The following is a 20,501-nucleotide window of genomic DNA, read 5'->3' as shown; positions in this document are numbered from 1 at the left end:
TATATGACTACTTTCAATTTTTGCGCATATCTTATGGATTGCACTTATGGCAATACATATAGCTTTGTTCACAACTGTGAGGTCTACACCATCTGGTGATTACCTTCAAAGTGTTTTAAGTAACACAAGGTTGTACAAAGTACCATAAGAATAAGGTCTACGCTACTTAGTAGTGATTACCTCAAAGCAAAAATGAAAGCACACATATTATGGCATGAAAATTGCCATACGAGTGTCTATGCCACTTCATGGTGACTACCTCTATGTGTTCTACAAAACAAAGATCTACGCCATTTTATGGTGATTATCTTTTGTAGAAAGTCATATTTTGGGGCATTTAGGCTTTTCCTAGACCTTTATATTTGATTCAAGCATTTTATTTTACACACAATTAATTTACATAAGTGTAAATTAATGGGCATGATATTTTCATGCAGGATATGGCTGACATATCCAAGAAGAAATTTGCTGAGCTTGCCATTGATGGCAGAAACTATTTGACCTGGGCCATGGATGTCAAGATCAACTTGGCGGCCAAGAATCTGATCAACACTATAATCACACCTACTCAAGGTGCTCCTGCTATAGCAGATACGGCAAAGTATGCTTCTTTGCATTTCATTCGACACCACCTTGATCCTGCTCTGAAAGAAGAGTACATGATGGAGGAAAGTCCTCTATCATTGTGGAACTCCTTAAAGGAGCGTTATGATCAACAAAGGTCGGTGATGTTGCCTGAAGCGCAAAGAGAATGGGCACTTATCCGTTTCCAGGATTTTAAGTCCGTTGCAGCATACAATTCTGCCGTGCATCAAATCAACTCAAAGTTGAGATTCTGCAACAGTGCAGTTTCTGATGCGGATCTCATTGAAAAGACACTTTCTACTTTCCATCCTAATATGAGGATTCTTGCTGAACAACATCGTCAGCAGAAATACAAGAAGCATTCTGAGTTGATATATGCACTTCTTCAGGCAGAAAAGCACAGTGAAATTCTCGATAAGAATAATATGTCCCGTCCAACAGGAACACCGCCGCTGCCTGAAGCACATTTCAATTCTCAGAATACTCAGAAGTCTCGTGGTCCCAAAAGGAACCATAGGAAGTTTAAAGGAAAGTGGAGACGCAATTAAAATCAGAATAGCAATGGAGTACAAAAGGGCAAGAATCATTTTAAGAAAAATGATAAGGGTAGCAGCTCTCAAGCTTGCTACAGATGTGGTTGTACTACTCATCATGCAAGGAAGTGTGCAACTTCTAAGCATTTGGTGACGCTATATCAGCAATCAATTGGCAAGAGCAAGAAGGCTCAAGGGAACCAGTACGAAGCTCACTTCACTGGTCCAATGATTGAAAGTTCTCAAGGCGTTCATCAGAACGAAGTTCATGAGAACATGGAGAACCAAGATCAGGCTCAGCAAAAGGAAGGACCACCACTTACTGTTGAAGACATGGTGGATTTCACTTCTACTAATGACATATATGGGGATATGCTTTGATCTTCCAATAATGTCATAAGTATTGTGATATGTCCTTAGTTATATTATGTGTTGTAAAATAATTATGTCCTCGGACATATGGTATTGTAATAATTATGTCCTTAAACATAATGTATTATAATATGTAGCAGACATACATAGTGTGTAATGTATGTGTTATTTCTATATGAGATTGAATAAATAATGAATTTTATTCTTTTACTCTATAGAAAACTTTGAGAAACAATCCAATGGAGGAGGAAATTTGTTTAGTGGACAGTGGTGCCTCTAACACAATTCTACGAGAAGTTAAATACTTCCGAAGTCTCAAAAAGAGTAAGGGAAGTGTTATGACAATTGGTGGTCATGACACAATAATTGTTGGTTCTGGTCAAGCCACATTTACACTCCCGAATGGTACAAAACTTGAAATCCAGGAGGCTTTATTGTATCCGGATTCGACTCGTACCCTGTTGAGTCTTAAGGATATCCGCATGAATGGCTACCACATTGAAACTCATGAAGACAATGCGGTTGAAAGCCTACCCATAACTCAACAGAAGGGATCCGACAAGGAAATCCTTGAGAGACTGCCTGCTCTATCTTCTGGACTATATTACACATACATCAAGCCAGAGCAACATTTGGCATACAAAATAATTTTTCAGAATCTTGACAAGTTCAAGATATGGCATGATCGCCTGGGTCATCCTGGTGTGGGGATGATGAGAAAAATTATTGATGGTTCAACTGGACACAACATAACGGTTGCTAATTTCCCCAAATCCTCGGATTTCGTATGTAGTGCATGTGCAACTGGGAAATTAATCACAAGACCTTCATATCTGAAGATCAAGAATGAACCACTTAATTTTCTTGAACGCATTCAAGGAGATATATGTGGTCCAATTCACCCGTTATCGGGACCATTCAGATATTTTATGGTGCTCATTGATGCATCAACAAGATGGTCCAATGTGTGTCTATTATCAACAAGGAACCATGCTTTTGCAAAGCTGATCGCTCAAATCATTAAACTGAGGGCAAATCATCCTGAACACAGGATAAAATCCATCAGAATGGATAATGCTGCTGAATTTAGTTCACGAGCATTCAATGATTACTGCCTAGCTTTGGGCATAATTGTGGAGCATTCTGTACCATATGTACACACACAAAATGGTCTTGCGGAATCACTTATCAAGAGGATCAAGTTGATAGCAAGACCACTCCTACAGAACTGTAATCTTCCAACATCTTGTTGGGGACATGCGGTATTGCATGCCGCAGAGTTGATACAAATTCGACCAACTGCATATCATACGGCCTCCCCGTTGCAGTTAGTACGTGGAAATCAACCAAGTATTTCCCATCTTCGAAGATTCGGTTGCATTGTGTACGTATCGATATCACCACCTCAGCGTACATCGATGGGTCCACATAGAAAAATGGGGATCTATGTGGGGTACAATTCTCCGTCGATTATAAAGTACCTGGAACCTCTAACAGGGGATCTATTTACAGCTCGGTACGCTGATTGTATCTTCGATGAGGACAATTTTCCGGCATTAGGGGGAGAAAAGAACCACGAAGAATGCCGGGAAATAGATTGGAATGTCAAAGGCATTCAGTCGTTAGATCCACGTACAAATGAATCTGAACTGGAAGTTCAGAAGATTATTAATTTGCAAAATATTGCAAATAATCTGCCAGATGCATTTACTGATTATAAAGGTGTCACTAAATCCCATGTTCCTGCTATGAATGTTCCAGAGAGAGTTGAGATATCTCATAAGACCACTCAACCGCCCAAGAGGGGGAGAAAACTGGACAAAAAGGACAATGCTTCTCAGAAGCGTCCGCGGGAAATGAGGATCCCTCAAATAGTAAATGCAGGTCAACCGTGAGTTGATATTCAACCTAGTGTTGAAAGACACCTGAAGGATCTTATGCATCCAGAACCCAGCACAACTGTGCACACAAATATTGGTGATGGGACATCGGTACACCTTGACTCGATTGTTGTGGGAAATCACGATGAGTCAGAAGGTATTGATGAGATTTCCATCAACTATGTTGAATCAGGAGAATCATTCAATAGAAAGACTACAATTGTCGACATATTTTTCGCCTCAAAGATTGCAGATGACCTGGCATTGGATCATGAACCTAAGTCCATGGCAGAGTGTATGAAACGCTCAGACTGGTCCAACTGGAAGGTTGCAATAGAGGACGAATTGCGCTCGCTTGCCAAGAGAGGGGTATTTACTGCAGCAATACCTACTCCTCCTAATGTTTTCCCCGTGGGGGCAAAATGGGTTTTTGTTCGTAAAAGGAACGAAAACAATGAGGTGGTGAGATATAAAGCGAGGCTTGTAGCACAAGGGTTTACACAGAGACCCGACATTGATTATGATGAAACATATTCTCCTGTGATGAGTGGAATCATGTACCGATACTTGATATCACTGGCAGTGCAAATGAATTTGTATATCCAATTGATGGATGTGGTGACTACATACTTATATGGGTCACTTAAGACGGATATCTATATGAAAGTTCCTGAGGGACTGAAGATTCCGGATCCAAAAGCTAATCGCAACATGTATTGCGTAAAGCTACTGAAGTCGTTATACGGCTTGAGACAGTCGGGCAGAATGTGGTATAACCGACTAGGTGAGTTCCTTCTGAAGAAGGGTTACTCAAACAACAATGATTGTCCATGTGTGTTTATCAAGAAATCCACTGATGGATTTTGCATAATTTCCGTGTATGTTGATGACTTGAACATCATTGGGACTACACGAGAAATACATGAGGCGTGTAATCATTTGAAGACGGAATTCGAGATGAAAGATTTGGGTAAAACCAAATTTTGTCTTAGTTTGCAACTTGAACATTTTTCTTCAGCAATACTTGTTCATCAGTCTGCTTATATCCAAAAGATATTGGAAAAGTTTAATATGGATAAAGCATACCCGTCAAAAACACCTATGGTCGTCAGATCTCTTGAAAGAGATAAAGACCCATTCAGACCTAAGGGTGATGATGAAGAGGTATTAGGACCTGAGTTTCCTTACCTCAGTGCTATTGGAGCACTAATGTATCTAGTGAACTGCACCAGGCCTGACATAGCATTTGCAGTTAATTTACTGGCTAGATACAGCGCATCACCAACAAAACGGCATTGGGTTGGTGTGAAGAATATTTTCAGATATCTTCAAGGCACCAAAGATCTTGGTTTATTCTATCAAAAAAATCAAGAGAGAACCATGGTGGGGTATTGCGATGCTGGATACTTATCAGATCCCCATGATGCCAAATCGCAGACTGGTTTTGTCTTCTTACATGGAGGTACGGCCTTCTCTTGGAAGTCAACAAAGCAAACCTTAGTGGCAACGTCCACCAATCATTCTGAGATAATTGCTTTGTTCGAAGCAACACGAGAATGTGTATGGCTTCGCAGAATGATAAACTTTGTCCAAAGTTCAAGTGGGATTGGTTCGTTAAAATCACCCACCATTATCTATGAAGATAATGCTGCTTGTATTGCACAAATGCAAACAGGTTATATTAAGAGCAATATTACGAAGCATATTTCTCCTAAATTATTTTATCCCCATGATCAGCAAGAAAAGGGGGAGATAAGTATTTTGCAAACGAAGTCATGCGACAATCTCGCTGATCTGTTTACTAAGTCCTTACCAAGTTCTCTGTTTCATAAACATGTAACTGGAATTGGTATGCGATGACTTCGAGACTTGCAAAATTCACGGGGAGAAATCTCCTAAGATGTAACCTGTTAAGATCATAAGATCATTAATATTGCACTCTTTTCCTTTATGAGTTTTTCCAAATGGTTTCTCATGTAAGGTTTTTAATGAGGCAATATCAATGCAAGCATGGACATATATGTCATTTTCTCCTTATTTTCCCACTGGGTTTTAGAAGGAGTTTTTCATGGCATATTGTATATTTCTCCTCAATTTTTCCCGCAGGGTTTTTGGAGGAAATGATTCCAAAGGATGATCAGTCACAAGGACAAGCAAGGATTAGGGGGAGTGTTAGGATTTAATTATTAGAGATAATCCTTGTTGTAAATAACAGCATGCACGGGATCCTCTCGAGGCAACCGCCGCCTTGTTCATGCGGGAACCTCTCCAGGCAACCGTCGCATCCGCTCCTCGCATCCCCTCGAACAGGCGCATCTTCTCATAAGCGCCGATTCCCCTTGTATAAATGTGTGATCATTAATGGAATAAGACACTTCGATCAAATCATTCTTTAATAATAACCATAACTTGAATCAGGGGTAGGTGGATAGGACAAGTGATGAAGGTCCAGGAGGTAGTGAGTTCGACTCCTATTTGTATTATTTTTACCACGTTTTTTTACGACACCAAAAAGTATAAAAAGAAAAGAGGGAGAAGTAGTAGTTGGATCGATGCGTGGCAGAAAAATCGAAGATAGCGACGGGACGGGAGAAGTGGATCACGGGATGATGCGTTCGGATCTGTTGCTAGGGTCCAGTCCACCGGATTATAGCACAGTCCAACTCTTTAAATAAATGAGACATTTGCCACCACTCGTGAAGTTCAGCCATACCTGAATATTAATAATTTATGAATTTTCATTTCAACAATGGGTCCATAGCTCAGTGGTAGAGCAATTGACTGCAGATCAATAGGCCACCGGTTCGAACCCGGTTGTGGGCCCTATTTGTTTTTCAATTATCATCACTGTCGTGTGTTATCAAACGTATCATGATCATGTCGTTCCCTTTTTTTTAATCCGGATAGAGTAGAGAACAATAAAATCCGATCCTATTTTTTTTTAATGCTGATCCTATTTTTATTTTCGAATAGAACTACACAGCATTTGCAAAATAAAGATATTAGGGTCAAAATAACTTGTAAAATGAACTAACCTCCTTACAGGTCGATCCCCCTATTTTTTTATCCGGATATAGAGTAGAGAACAATAAAATCCGATCCTATTAAACGTATCATGATCATGTCGTTCCCTTTTTTTTAATCCGGATAGAGTAGAGAACAATAAAATCCGATCCTATTTTTTTTTAATGCTGATCCTATTTTTATTTTCGAATAGAACTACACAGCATTTGCAAAATAAAGATATTAGGGTCAAAATAACTTGTAAAATGAACTAACCTCCTTACAGGTCGATCCCCCTATTTTTTTATCCGGATATAGAGTAGAGAACAATAAAATCCGATCCTATTAATTTTTTAATGCTGATCCCATTTTTATTTTCGAATAGAGCTACACAGCATTTGCAAAATATAGATATTAGGGTCAAAATAACTTGTAAAATGAACTAACCTCCTTACAGGTTGACACATATTTGGTCAAAGTTAAACATTTGCAAATAGAACTACACCCCATTTCCAAAATATAGATAGGGTTTAGGGTCAAAAAAGAACTTATACAAAACCAACCTCCTTACAGGTAGACATGTATTTGGTCAAAAGTTATACCTTTGCAAACGTGCGAGACACGATTTTTAAAATTGCCCCCCAAAATGGCGTCCACGTCTAACAACTTCTGGCCTGGATAGAATATGGACACGAAATTCTTTGATGCAAAATAACATAGGACATTTGTAACATTACAAGTCAGCCTACTGTCCAGATGGCAATACTGGGTCATTTACTTCTAATAATCTGTTACAATTTATAAACACATATGCCGAAAGAATAAACAATGGTACAGAAAGTTCTTGACTCTTCCCACGGTGCTTCCACATTGTCATCCGCCCACCATCACTTCTAGCCAGGGAAAACGAGCATAATGTAACTGCCGAATAGTTATTTGTTGCCGGATGCACTGCTCGACAGGGCATCATATGGAATGTTTAGGCCATCACCTACCTACCGATGAATCCAAGCCGCTGTAGGATGAAGGCCAAGATCAGCATGACAATAGCAAGGACCAGGCCTTTCCTGCCTAGGAGCCAGTTCTTCGTCTTCTTTGCTACTTCTACTCCCTGCTGTGCTCTGTCCATCCATTTCATCTGAATGCAAAGCAAGCAGAGGTTAATAATCTAAGAAGTCTTAACTGAACTCTGACAGCTAATCTGAAGTAAAATATATGCCCATTGTCTGCACACAGCTCAGAGGAGGTTTTTTTTTTTAATTAGCTTCTTACCATTCTGTCTAAATCTTCTGGAGATAATGAAGACATAGTTTGTTGAGCTTTGGCGGCATCCTCCTTCGACAGCTTCATGCCAAACTGCTCACTCATGTTTGCCATCACATCAGGACTCATGTTCTTCATCAGGGATGCAAACATCTGTTAATTTAGAAAAGTTTTAAGAGATGTTAAAATCCATAACCTCAGCTTCTTCCCTGATGAAAAATCTTCACAAAAAACAAATTCCTTGGGCTAAAAGATTTTTACCTGCCGCATAGCAGGGTCTTTCATAGAATTTCTCATGGTTTCTTGCATATCAGCTGTAGAAACTGGGGAACTGGATGATGAATGGTCCATACTTTGGTTGTTTACTATTTCATCAGGGTTCTCCACAACAGTTTGTGAAGATGAAGGTTGGAAGTTATTGCTACTCGTTTCTGCTCTTGATGAAGGTCGGATATTACTCCCAGTCCCTGGTCTCACAGGCGCACTACCAGGTCCACCCATTTTAGAAGCAAAATCCATCATATTTTGCAGTTCAGCAGGGGACATCTTCCCAATCATTTCAGATGCCATATTAACCATGTCAGGTGACATTTCGGGCACATTGGGTCCAAGATTTGAACCAACAGGGTTTGTGCCGGTTAATGAAGAAGCAGCCTGAAACATCTTTTGTAGTTCTTCTGGTTTCATGGTGCCAATCATTTCGCTGGCAGTTTTAACTAGCTCCGGTGACATTCCTTGCATTCCCAACTTTGATAACCCATCAGCATCACTATTAGAGACATAATTTTGAAATGACCTGACAGTTGACCAGGACACCAAGAACGTTATGCATATTTTGTAAAAAGCGCAATGAGAAGACTGTAGGTGAAGTGAAGACATTTTACTAATGTTACTAGTAAATAAAGCAAAACATCAAATCCAAGTAAAATGTACATAACACTTGGAAGTTTTTGCAATCAGATATAAAATTCCTGCATAATGTGAACCTAACATGATCAAGTCAGATATCACAACAAGATATAATCATATTTCTATAACAATATGCCAGATAGACAGATCCACCACAAGACAGGATACACATCACAAGAATGAGAAGAGAATTAAAAAAAAACGCAGCTAAGAACAAATATCATTTTTGTATACAAGATAATTGATACAGTAAGAACATTGCATGTTAATGCATGCCAAATAATGGTTGGCTAGTGGACGAATAAAAAGGTATCTGAAGTAGCAACAATCGAAACATATCAAAACAGAGTGCGGCAACTCTGAATATGGGCCTAATAAGATGTAAGAAACATAGACCAGAAGCAAAGAGACTGTTACCTGATAGTAGCAGGATCATTCATTAGGCTTTCTGAAGAGTCAGATTGTCTTGAGTTTCCTGCTCCTTCATGTGGTTGTGAAACAGTATACTCAGTAGAAGAACTCCTTTGAGTACTTAACAGCTCTGAACTATCTTCTTCCACAATTTCTTCAATAACAACTCCTTAGAAACAAAAGAACACCAAGATGAGTAGTTTGATGAGTCGAACTGAATTATAACAAACACTGTCGAAATAGCATCAAACCAGTATACAGAAATAATATATTCCACTACAACATCAGTTCTACTCTTATATCATAGTTTGGCTGGATCAAGTCAAAGGCCCATCTACTTATTAACTATTATTTTATATATCCTTCTACCATTAAGTTGATTTTGGCCAAATATTCATCACAAATATATGCACACAAATATATTCATCATAAATACTCTTAGGATGGAGTGATTTAACCACAAAGATCTTATCCAGAAGCACTTGAGCTACAGTAAGATGGGTTTAGATTAAAAAATAGCAGGCGATGAAAAAGAGCAGCATAATTAAATTCTAAAAAGAATATCAATGAAGCTACCTTTTGGCAGGTTTGTTCCTCCTCCTTCAGTTGCAAGTTTTGCATCTGTGTCCCTGCATAATGAATGTAATCTATCAGTAGGACCACGGCGAAAACTAAAATTACTAACCACTTTTGTCCATGTCAGCAACAAGATCAGCAGAATTTCATATGTTTGTGCAGGAAAAAAAGGCAAACCATACCTCAGAACCTCAGCAATAGTTTCATCCTCCGGAGAAATTTCATGGGCTTTACGTAAGTCAGCAACAGCAGCCTGAAGGTTTCCTAGTTCTTTGTAAGCTTGACCTCTTCGGTAGTATGCTTTCACATTGCTCGAATCATAAGTTAGAACCTGTGGCACGGTTGATCGTTGGATCAGCATAACAGGTAAATGCAGAGCTGCCATCGTTAAGACGACTAAACTAACAACAAAAGTTCAGCAAACTGGAATTGACAGAGTTATGGACTTCCATTTAGACAGCTCATAAATACTACTAACAGCAAAGGTGGCAAACAGAAACAACAAAAGTAGATCGCATTTAAGATAATGATAGCACTGTGATGTGTAACCATGCCCGCATATAATATTGGTATAATGGGTAGAAAGCCTCAAACAAACCTCTGAACCTTCATTTACACATTCCTCAAGCATCCCTGATTTCAGGTAACACGACATTAAATTAAGGGTGCACTGCAACTGCAGAGTTCGCCCAGCTGCCGATGGTACGCTCTTCATGTTTTCCTTGGCCTGGTCAACAAAAGAGCATATAAATTAAATTGGCAGTCATGTCACTTCTTTAAACATGGAAGGCATGGGATTTGAAACGCACAAGCTTGTACTTGGCAGCAGCATCAGTATACTTCCCATGGCTATGAAGTTCATTTCCCTGGAACAAGAGAAAACGGTATTATGGAAACTCGTAACATGGATAAAAAAATGGAGTCCGACACCCAATACATTAAATAGATGACGAGATACATAATTTCTTAGACAAGAGATAACAGGAAGATGAATAGAAAATGAAATTATGTATCCAAATTATGAAAACCATGCACGACTGGACTATATGAGCATTCTCTCCATGAATTTTTCTTGCAAAATATTTTGTAGTGACAGCCATGTGAAGCTGTCGCTTTTCCAGTTTGTAATTAATTCATTCAGAGTGATCTAAAATTCTGATCAAGTGAGCCGATTAGCATATTTTATACAAAGAATTTTGGAGCTTAATAAAAAAATGATCAAGTGTATTTGACTATTTGTCCAACTCGCCAACCAAGAGTAGGAAAAGGTCATTCTATGCTAAACGAAAGGTCGTGCTGGATTTTGTACAGACCTGCTGCTTCAACATCTTGGCACCAGATAGCGCATATGATATTTGAGCATCAGCTTGGGCCTTCATGGCAGCAAATTCTTCAGGCTTAGCGTTGGCAATTTTTTCAGTCATATCAAGCATTTCCTCTGGCCTTGTTTGATTGAGCTGTTGAGCAGCTCTTTTGAAGTCCTCAGTTCTCATATTTTTCATACTCTTGGATGCTAGCTTTATCAAGTCAGGATTGGACATGAGCTGCAATTATCAAAATTGCAACAGGCACATGGTCAATCGCATGATACTCGTGCTTCCTCAGGGCATAAAAAATAACATTAATAAGCAATGATGCTGGACACTGCAAATAACAAAAGCAGGAACTGAGGTATGAAACAGTGCTGAAAAAAACAGACATAAGTGCACACACAGATATCTACCAGCAGAATCCTATTGCATTTAGTTTAGGCAATAGATGCAGAGTATTGTGCGAAAAGACCCAGCAACAGCCTCGTTTAAACACTAGCACGTGGTTGTTGTTTATAACAGCAGAAACCAGCATCCCATTGGCGTCACCTGTCCAAATCAAACTCAAACGTACCTCGAGCCCACAGCTACACACACTACAATTTTCTTTACCAATTGTTTACCAATTGACTTGAGGAGTTAACTTGGGACCAATTCAACTCGTACGCAATAGGTCAACAACAACACGATTCGATCTAAGCAACCACAGCAGCAGCAGCAGCAGCATCAACAACGGCAGCAGCAAAAAACGGTTGCCAAATTGAGCGTGATCTCCTCTCGATCTACCGCTAGCGAGACCACAACCGGGCAGGGAATCAATTGAGATCAAACCGGCATGGCCGAACGTAGGTATATGGATCGGGTGCGGAGACCTGCTGTTGCATCCTGGCGAGGTCGTCGGGGGACATGCGTCGCATCTGCTCCTGCGCCAGCCGCATCATCTCCGGATCCATCATGGCGCGGCCGCCACCAAGCAATCCCCAACACGCAGATCGAAGCGGAGGATGGGATCGACGGGACAGCCGAGCAGCGACCTGGAGCTCGCAGATTTGGGAATTAGCTCTCGGGTGTGCGTCTCGCTCTTTTCTTTTCTTTCGGTCGCCCTTTCTGGTGGTTGATTCGCAGAAAAACCTGTTGCTTGTATTTATTGACGGGTTTTGCGAGGGGCGACGAGAGTGTAGAAAACCGATACGGAGTCCAATCCGAAAGCGGCTCTTCTCTTTGATGGACTAGTAATAATGTAGGTGCAATTCACGTTTATATTAGGTAGAATATTAGTTGCGCGTTATATTATATAAGATATATCTGTTATACGTTGGTGTTTGGTAAAATATCAATTACTTTTTTACGGGAATGATAGGATATCAATTACATGGCAAATTTTAGGGGATAGCGTTGAGTCAAAACGTGTTTATAATCAATGACAGTAGTGGGTAATTAGAGCGTTAAACGTGTTTGGTGCTCAACATTGGAGCGATTTGAACCGCTAGATAACATGATTTGACGGTTAAGATGGTTTGGATTTGCCTCTTTGGGTCTTTTTATATTTATTATTATTATATTGATGATATAGATGATGCTTTCTCGCGGTGGGCCGCTGTTTTGGATGGGTTTGGGCTCGGGATCACGGTTGGGCGTTGAGCCGTTCCACCCTTCACCCGCTGCATTTTGTCTTCTTTCTTTCGGTCTGATTTTTGGGACTATGTTTTTATATTACTGTTTTTTCAAAAACTTTCGATGTACTCATCAATTATCACGACAATACAAAAAGCACAAGAAGTAATAAAAGATACATCTAGGTCCATATACCATCTATCGACGATTATAAACACTGGAGCGAGCCGTAGGCACGCCGCTATCATTGCTCCTCCCTTAATGAAGTCAGACAAAACTTTTTAGTAGACCGTCGAAAAGTCATCGTGCTAAGACCCAAAGGACCAGCGTGCCAGAACAACAACCATCGTCAATGAAGAGAAGCGTAGATCGAATTTATCCAACCTGTCGACATACCAACGTAGAAGAACGAGAAGTGGATCCAAGTAGATCCACCGAATACAAATGCCAACTGAATCCCGTGGGATCCGCCGGAACACACACCCTCATACCCTTCCGACGATGCTAGACACACTGCCGGGACGGGAGCTGGGCGGGAAGAACCTTTGTTTTATCTTCAGGGAGCCATCGTCGTCTCGTCTTTCTGAGTAAGGCACAAACCCTAAAATAGACACAAGCAGACACCTAGAAACTAAGCAAAACCCCTCTCACTGGCAAAGACTGAGGTCCACCGCATCTCCATGGTCTAAGGCCACAGGAGATGAGGTAGACCTGTGGCGGCAGCGGCAGGAGGCGGGCAAATCTAATCGTGTGTTTCATGAGAGTACAGGGCGAAGGGACTGCTAGGTCGACCAACTACCCTCGAGACAATTTTATATTACTAGTTAATTGCTCGTATGTTGTAATGGAGTATAAGCATTCTAATGGTTCAACACTCATGTAGTTAAAAATGTGCATTTAGCATCCTCATGCACATCAAACATCATTAGTTGCAATGTACATTGCAATAGGAGCATAAATACTCTAATGGTTCAACACTACTCTTGTGAAAAATATCCATTTAGCATTCGCATGCACATTAAGTATCGTTGTCGACTATTTTTTTCGTCAAATCACTCGTCTTCTTATTCCTTCACCCATATCATCTCGTGCCCAATTCAAGCCTGCCATCGTCCCTAATTGCATATCCAACAATGGCGTTAAGTCATCCAAGGTCACCACTTTTGTAGTCGATTTCATGGAAAAATCAGGTCAACTATATGTATGACCCATGCTATAAACCATAAGCAATCATGTGCAGTTACTTGGCACTAGAGACATTTGGGAATGATGATCAACGTTAGAGATATCATGTAGAGGAGGTCGGCGCAGATTTGGCACGTCCATATCTTCAAGTGTCATGGTCGGTTGACGCCCAAATAATGGAAAAATAGCCAGACCAAATGTAATTTAACATATTGATGATCAATGATGGTGCTATTTTAACATATTGGCCATTTTCTTCTGCATGACTATGTAATATTGTACTGTCCATAGACCTCTTTTCAATAATTATTTTCAATTAGCACAAGCAGATTAAAGGATTTAAACCATTGAATGTGTCCATACAAAATAACGAACAATAGTGAAATAAAAGCAACAAAGTTTGTCTTGATTTCAAACATGGCTCCAAAGAAAGCATGAATTACGGGTGCAGAATATACATTCACTTGTGTGTTGAGAGTTGTGACGCCCCGATGAAAGCACAAGTGCTCCCTGGGTGATTTTGGTAATTCATGTCAACATATCTCTTGTTGGACTAATACTTTTATCTAGAATATTTCAGATGAGTTCAACAGTGGGGTGGCTTGGACAAGAGGATGTGAAACCCCTTCAAGATGCTAAGGACAAAGATTGACTCAAGCTCAAGACTCTACATTTTCATTTTAGTGATCCAAGATCACATTAAGTCCATAGGAAAGCCAATACTATTTAAAGGGGACGGGGTGTTGCTTAATGGCTTGCTTGCTTGCTTAAAATGCTTAGCGACATGCTTCAAAAGCCCTCAACTACTTTCTCATATCCATATATGTCCCATACCAAAAGTCAAACTTGGCCCCACCGATTTGATCTATCCGGCGCCACCGAGTTCACTTGACATATCCACTGCCAGAAACCCTAATCAGTTCGGTCTCACCGATGGGATCTCGGTCTCACCAAGATGGGCTTGCAAACTCTCTGTTGCCTATTGCAACTATTTCGGTCTCACCGAGATATGAAATCGGTCCCACCGAGTTTGCTTGACCAACTCCCTGTTTTGCTTATTACCAAAATCGGTCTCACCGAGTTTGTGTAATCGGTCAAACCAAGTTGACGTTTTACCCTAACCCTAGCACATCGGTCCCACCGAGTTGATCATATCGGTCCCACCGAAATTCCTAACGTTCACATTTGGAACTAAATCGGTCTGACCGAGTTTCATGATTCGGTCCCATCGAGTTTGGTAAATTGTGTGTAACGGCTAGATTTTGTGTGGAGGCTATATATACCCCTCCACCCATCCTTCATTCCTAGAGAAACTATCAGAACGTGCCTACACTTCCAACATTCATTTTCTGAGAGAGAACCACCTACTCATGTGTTGAGACCAAGATATTACATTCCAACCACAAGAATCTTGATCTCTAGCCTTCCCCAAGTTGATTTCCACTCAAATCATGTTTCCACCAAATCCAAATCTGTGAGAGAGAGTTGAGTGTTGGGGAGACTATCATTTGAAGCACAAGAGCAAGGAGTTCATCATCAACACACCATCTATTACCTTGTGGAGAGTGGTGTCTCCTAGATTGGTTAGGTGTTACTTGGGAGCCTCCGTCAAGATTGTGGAGTTGAACCAAGGAGTTTGTAAGGGCAAGGAGATCGCCTACTTCATGAAGATCTACCCAAGTGAGGCAAGTCCTTCATGGGCAATGGCCATGGTGGGATAGACAAAGTTGCTTCTTCATGGACCCTTCGTGGGTGGAGCCCTCCGCGGACTCGCGCAACCGTTACCCTTCGTGGGTTGAAGTCTCCATCAATGTGGATGTACGATAGCACCACCTATCAGAACCACGCCAAAAATCTCCGTGTCTCCAATTGCGTTTGCACACTCCAATCATATCCCTTACTTTCTTGCAAGTTGCATGCTTTACTTTCCGCTGCTCATATACTCTTGCCATGCTTGCTTGAAATGTATTGTGAATGTTTAAACTTGTGCTAAAACTCCACCTTAACTTAAAGAAATTAAAAAGTGCTACTTTTCTTTGTTGAGGGTCTAATCACCCCCCTCTAGACACCTCTTCTCGATCCTACAATTGGTATCAAAGCATTGGTCTCTATTGCTTTGGTTTAATCACCATTGGAGGAAGATGGATGAGTCTATGTTGGGGAGTCTTAGATGAAGAGTGCCTTTACTTGATGGAGAGTTCTTTCATGAGTGGAAATTTGAGATGCTTGAGATTTTCAATGAATATCACTTGAACAAGTATATTACTACTCCTTGTGCGCGCCCTGTTGACCCCTTGCGTCCTACCCTTGATGAGTCTATTGACATGATCCGTAATCTTAGAACCGTCAATTTAATCACTAGAGGGTTACCTAGAAACTTGATTGCTAGCTTGCCCGCTCTTGATTGTGCTTACACCATATGGAGATTTCTTGAGGAATGATTTCCAAATTATTCCTTGCAAAACTTAGATGAGATTCTTCACAAGTCTATTGCTTTGAGTAAGATGAATTTCAATGATCCTAAGTTTGGTGATTGCTTATTGGAGCTTACATACCTCATGTGTGCCAAAGGAGATGTTGGAATCATTAGCAATATCATCTCCAAAGCCATTAGAATTCATAAAGATGAACATTGTGATGATCACATATCTAATGAATCACTCTCTCTAGGAATTGATCAATAACAAGACAATGTTGAACATGGATACTATGATGAGGATGATGATAGTGACCTTGATCTCGATGAGTCTATGAGACATTTTGGTCTTATGGCAAATCTTCGCGGCTACATGGTTGGAGGAAAGGAATGGGTTCTTGATAGTGGATGTACCGATCACATGATCGGAGATAAGGACATGTTTTGTGAGCTTGCTGAAAACAACGGCCCTCGAAAGTATGTCACTTTTGGTGACAACTCAAAGGGTAAGGTGGTTGTGCTTGGTAAGGGGGCCATCTCACATGATAGCTCCATACAAAATGTTATGCTTGTTGAATCCCTTGGCTATAATCTACTTTCCGTATCTAGACTTGCTGACTTTGGTTTCAATGTCCTATATACTAAAGTAGATTGCCAAGTGTTTCATAGAGATAATCATAAAATGGTCTTTAACAGTATACATAGAGGTGATCTATACATTATTGATTTCACTAAAAAGGCTCAACCTAGAACTTGCTTAATTGCTAAATCCTCTAAAGGTTGTTTGTGGCATAGAAGGTTAGGTCATGTGGGCATGCAAAATCTTGATAAGCTTATTAAAGGTGACCATATCCTTGGAGTAAAAGATGTTATATTTGACAAGGATAGATTGTGCAGTGCTTGTCAAGTAGGAAAACAAGTTGGAGGAAGTCACCCCGTGAAGAACATCATGACCATGAGAGGACCGCTCGAGCTACTTCATATGGATTTTTCTGGTCCCAATGCCTATAGAAGTCTCGGTGGAAACTCATTTGTCTAGTCATAGTCGACGATTTTTTAAGATTTATGTGGGTGTTCTTTCTTTATGATAAATCGCAGGTCCAAAAGATCTTCAAGAACTTCGCTAGGAAGGCCCAAAATCAATTTGAAGTGAAGATTAAGAAGGTTCCCAGCGACAATGGAACGGAGTTCAAGAACGCAAATGTGGATACCTTTCTTGACGAAGAAGGGATTTCACATGAGTTCTCTGCTACGTACACACCTCAACAAAATGGATTCATTGAGAGGAAGAACCGAACTCTTATTGAGATGGCAAGAATGATGCTTGATGAGTACAAGACGCCAAAACACTTTTGGGCGGAAGCGGTTGAGACAGCTTGTCATGCAACAAATCTTCTATATCTTCACAAGCTACTCAGCAAGATAGCATACGAGCTTCTCACCGGTAACAAACCCTAAGTTGGATACTTTCGAGTACTCGACTCAAAGTGTTACATTCTTGATAAGCACCGTCGTTCTAAATTTGCTCCTAAATCTCATGAGGGTTTCCTACTTGGTTATGGCTCAAACTCTCACACTTATCGTGTCTACAACAATTTCACCCGAGAGGTTGAAGATACGGTAGATGTGAAGTTTGATGAATCTAACGGCTCACAAGTAGAGCAATTGCCAATTGATGTAGGAGACAAAGATCCTTCGGAAGTGTAGCGACCCGACCTTACATGGTCAAGCCTCTGTGTATCTGTGCCATCACTGGATCGGTATGCTGGCACACACAGTACATCAATGTATATATCAAAGTGCAATCACATGTATAAATAACGTAAAACTGATATATACATCATAAGTCTCAGCGGAAACAATCAATCGGGTGTGGAGTCCCATCAACGCCATCGGCAGGTTGAGTGTAGACCGTAACCCTATGATGTAACTCTTACTCGTCGGAGAAAAATCCTGCAACATGATACGTTGTAGCCGTGTAGGTCAGTACATTGAATGTACCGGCAAGATCACTGTAAGAAAAATAGATGATAAAACTATACTATATGCAATATGGCTTTGTGGCTCTGTGTCTGAGTTTTGTTTTGCATAAAAGCTGGTTTTATTTTCCCTACAACAAAGGAAATGACCGGAGTCTGTACTACGGAGTTTTCTATCATGACATGGTTCCGCCAACCAATGTCTCATAGCCCAAATCATCATAAGTTTCCCACAATTAAGTTATCAGTCTGGTGTTGAGAGTTCCGAGATAGATCCAAGTCCAAAGGCTCAAATTGTCCATGACCGGGGACACGGCTAATCGATTAGGTTTAAACCCTCTGCAGAGGTTTGTACACTTTACCCGCAAGATTCGATCCCTCCCTTTTTGTCCTCGCACTTCATGATGTTTGAGAACAGGACGATCGAAACATGGTCTTCCGAAGAGTTCCTATGACCACTGTCCGGTGCTCATCCAATCCTACCGTAGTTCTACATCTTCTAGCACCGTCCCAGCCAAAGTCACAACTAAGGTCAACCAAGCCAGAGCCCATAATGACTTGCGGTTGCACAAATAAGCTTCCGGGCATTAAGTATTCTTCCCTCTCTTTGAGCCTGGGTGGAGCTTTTCGCATGATATCATGGCGCTTCTCCGGAATCACCGAGTACTGGATGCACCAATGTACCCTTCTTAACCATTCTCCACCCAGAGGTATATTGAATTCTTGTCTTGAGTCTTGAAGTCTTGGCCTTGAAGTTACAGTCCTTGCAGATGCCATCATGGAGTTGTCGTCATTGATGTAGAGTTCTTCATACTCACACCACTCCGGAGCACTCATACCAACCCCGTATACTACAACGTAGCATTAAAACTATATAACGTCCCGGGCTTGGTAACAGGGAGATGGGTTCCTACCTCATGCATTCTACTCAACTACAAGATTCAATAACACTACTGGAGGGGATGATAAAAAGGTGGCACTACATGCAAGTAAAAAACATAGGTATGAATAACATGGTCAAAGTGAACTTGCCTAGTAAGTTGATGAAGATAATAGCGCTCTCAAAAATAACTTGATATTATTCGTCACTCCGGTGAAAATCTATATTAGCATACATAGCATTCATATAAGCAAACAGTTCTAGCACTAAAAAATAACAACTAATTCAACAAAGAAAATGCAATAATAAACTCAAATGAACTCCAAAGAAACTTCAAGTAAAACCACAAAGAAAACTACTAAGGAAAGTCTACCACACTTTCAAATTAAATAAAGACAGACAGGAAAACAAAAGAAAAAACTAATTAAATGCAAATGATATATAGGCATATTATATATCAAAATGTTTAGAAAAACATTTCTAAAACATGAACTATTTTTAAAGTTCAAATAAAATCCAAAAAAATATAAATAAAGTAAACAATGCTATTATTGCATTAAAACCCAACAAAAATCATTTTTAAAATACCAAAATGATTTCAAATTCATTTTATCCTAATTTTCCATTGAAGGGAATCATTTTACCCTTATTTCCATTTATTTATTTTTAGGAGAAAAATAATTTGAATAAAATCCAAATAATTCAAAATTGAAAGGGAGTTTCAAAATACTTCCAAATGACTTTCAATTTGATTCTTTGTAACTTCCAACTCATATTTCATATAATTAAAGAAGTCATTTTATCTTCTCTCGTGAAAATCATTGAGTTGTATAGAGTTTCGAATTTGAAATATTTTCAGATGGAATTCAAATCTTTTCAAACCCTTTTCATTTCAAATGGAAGAAGTCATATCATCTTCACTCTAGGGTTTTGTGATGAAATGAGTTTGAATTCATGGAGGTCAGAATGCAAAGTGAAAGTTTGGGAAAGTCATTTCATTCCCTCGCATTCAACTTTCAAAAAGTTTCAAATTTCACTCAGTTTCACACAAGCAACCACACCATAATCAAACAGACAATCAAAAATATTTATTTAATATAACATTCCAAAATTTAGAATTTTGGGATGTTACAGGAAGCAATCCAAGACTTGTCTATTGGCAAGATTCGTCCAACGGAGGTGAAGGAGAGTACCTCGTCCGTCCAAGTGGAAGCTTCTACCTCACGACAAGGTGAACCAAGAGTTGACACGGAGGCATCCACAAGTGGGACACGCCAAGATGAAGAAAACGAGGAAGTACACCAAGATGAACCTCGTCAACCCCCTTCTCCACCTCGACAAGAGAATGACAACGTCAACAATGAAGAAGGCCAAGAGGAAGAACAAGACGATGAAGAAGATGTTCCACCCCGACCCAAACAAAAGCTCTCATGAGTTAGAGCAATAGTCACAAGAGACCATCCCATCGAGCAAATCTTCAATCATATCCAAACTGGGAGAATCACTCGCTCTAAAACTTGTTTAGCAATTTTTTGTGAAAATTATTCATTCATCTCTAGCATTGAACCTATGAAGGTTGAAGAAG

At 40.1% G+C, this 20,501-nt stretch overlaps 1 protein-coding gene and 1 non-coding gene across 2 annotated transcripts; one reads left to right on the top strand and one right to left on the bottom strand.

The window, feature by feature from the left end:
• Positions 1-6,121: 6,121 nt before the first annotated feature.
• TRNAC-GCA (transfer RNA cysteine (anticodon GCA)) lies at positions 6,122-6,195 on the top strand. The gene has a single exon. It is a non-coding gene; the product is annotated as a tRNA-Cys (tRNA).
• Positions 6,196-7,054: 859 nt separating this feature from the next.
• TPR7 (Tetratricopeptide repeat (TPR)-like superfamily protein) lies at positions 7,055-11,987 on the bottom strand. The gene is made up of 10 exons (XM_048700275.2): positions 11,715-11,987; positions 10,846-11,076; positions 10,342-10,398; positions 10,131-10,259; positions 9,715-9,863; positions 9,533-9,585; positions 8,963-9,125; positions 7,898-8,432; positions 7,646-7,789; positions 7,055-7,511 (listed from the first exon to the last, which is right to left on the bottom strand). Exons 1-10 carry the CDS (start codon positions 11,796-11,798, stop codon positions 7,365-7,367), a joined length of 1,692 nt encoding a protein of 563 aa, XP_048556232.2. The 5' UTR covers positions 11,799-11,987; the 3' UTR covers positions 7,055-7,364.
• Between the last annotated feature and the right edge of the window lie 8,514 nt (positions 11,988-20,501).

This window comes from Triticum urartu, chromosome 2A (assembly GCF_056163025.1).
Source record: "Triticum urartu cultivar PI428250 chromosome 2A, HENAU_Tu73, whole genome shotgun sequence".
In the NCBI taxonomy this organism is placed as follows: Eukaryota; Viridiplantae; Streptophyta; class Magnoliopsida; order Poales; family Poaceae; genus Triticum; species Triticum urartu.
This window is presented reverse-complemented; position numbering and strand designations above follow the sequence as displayed.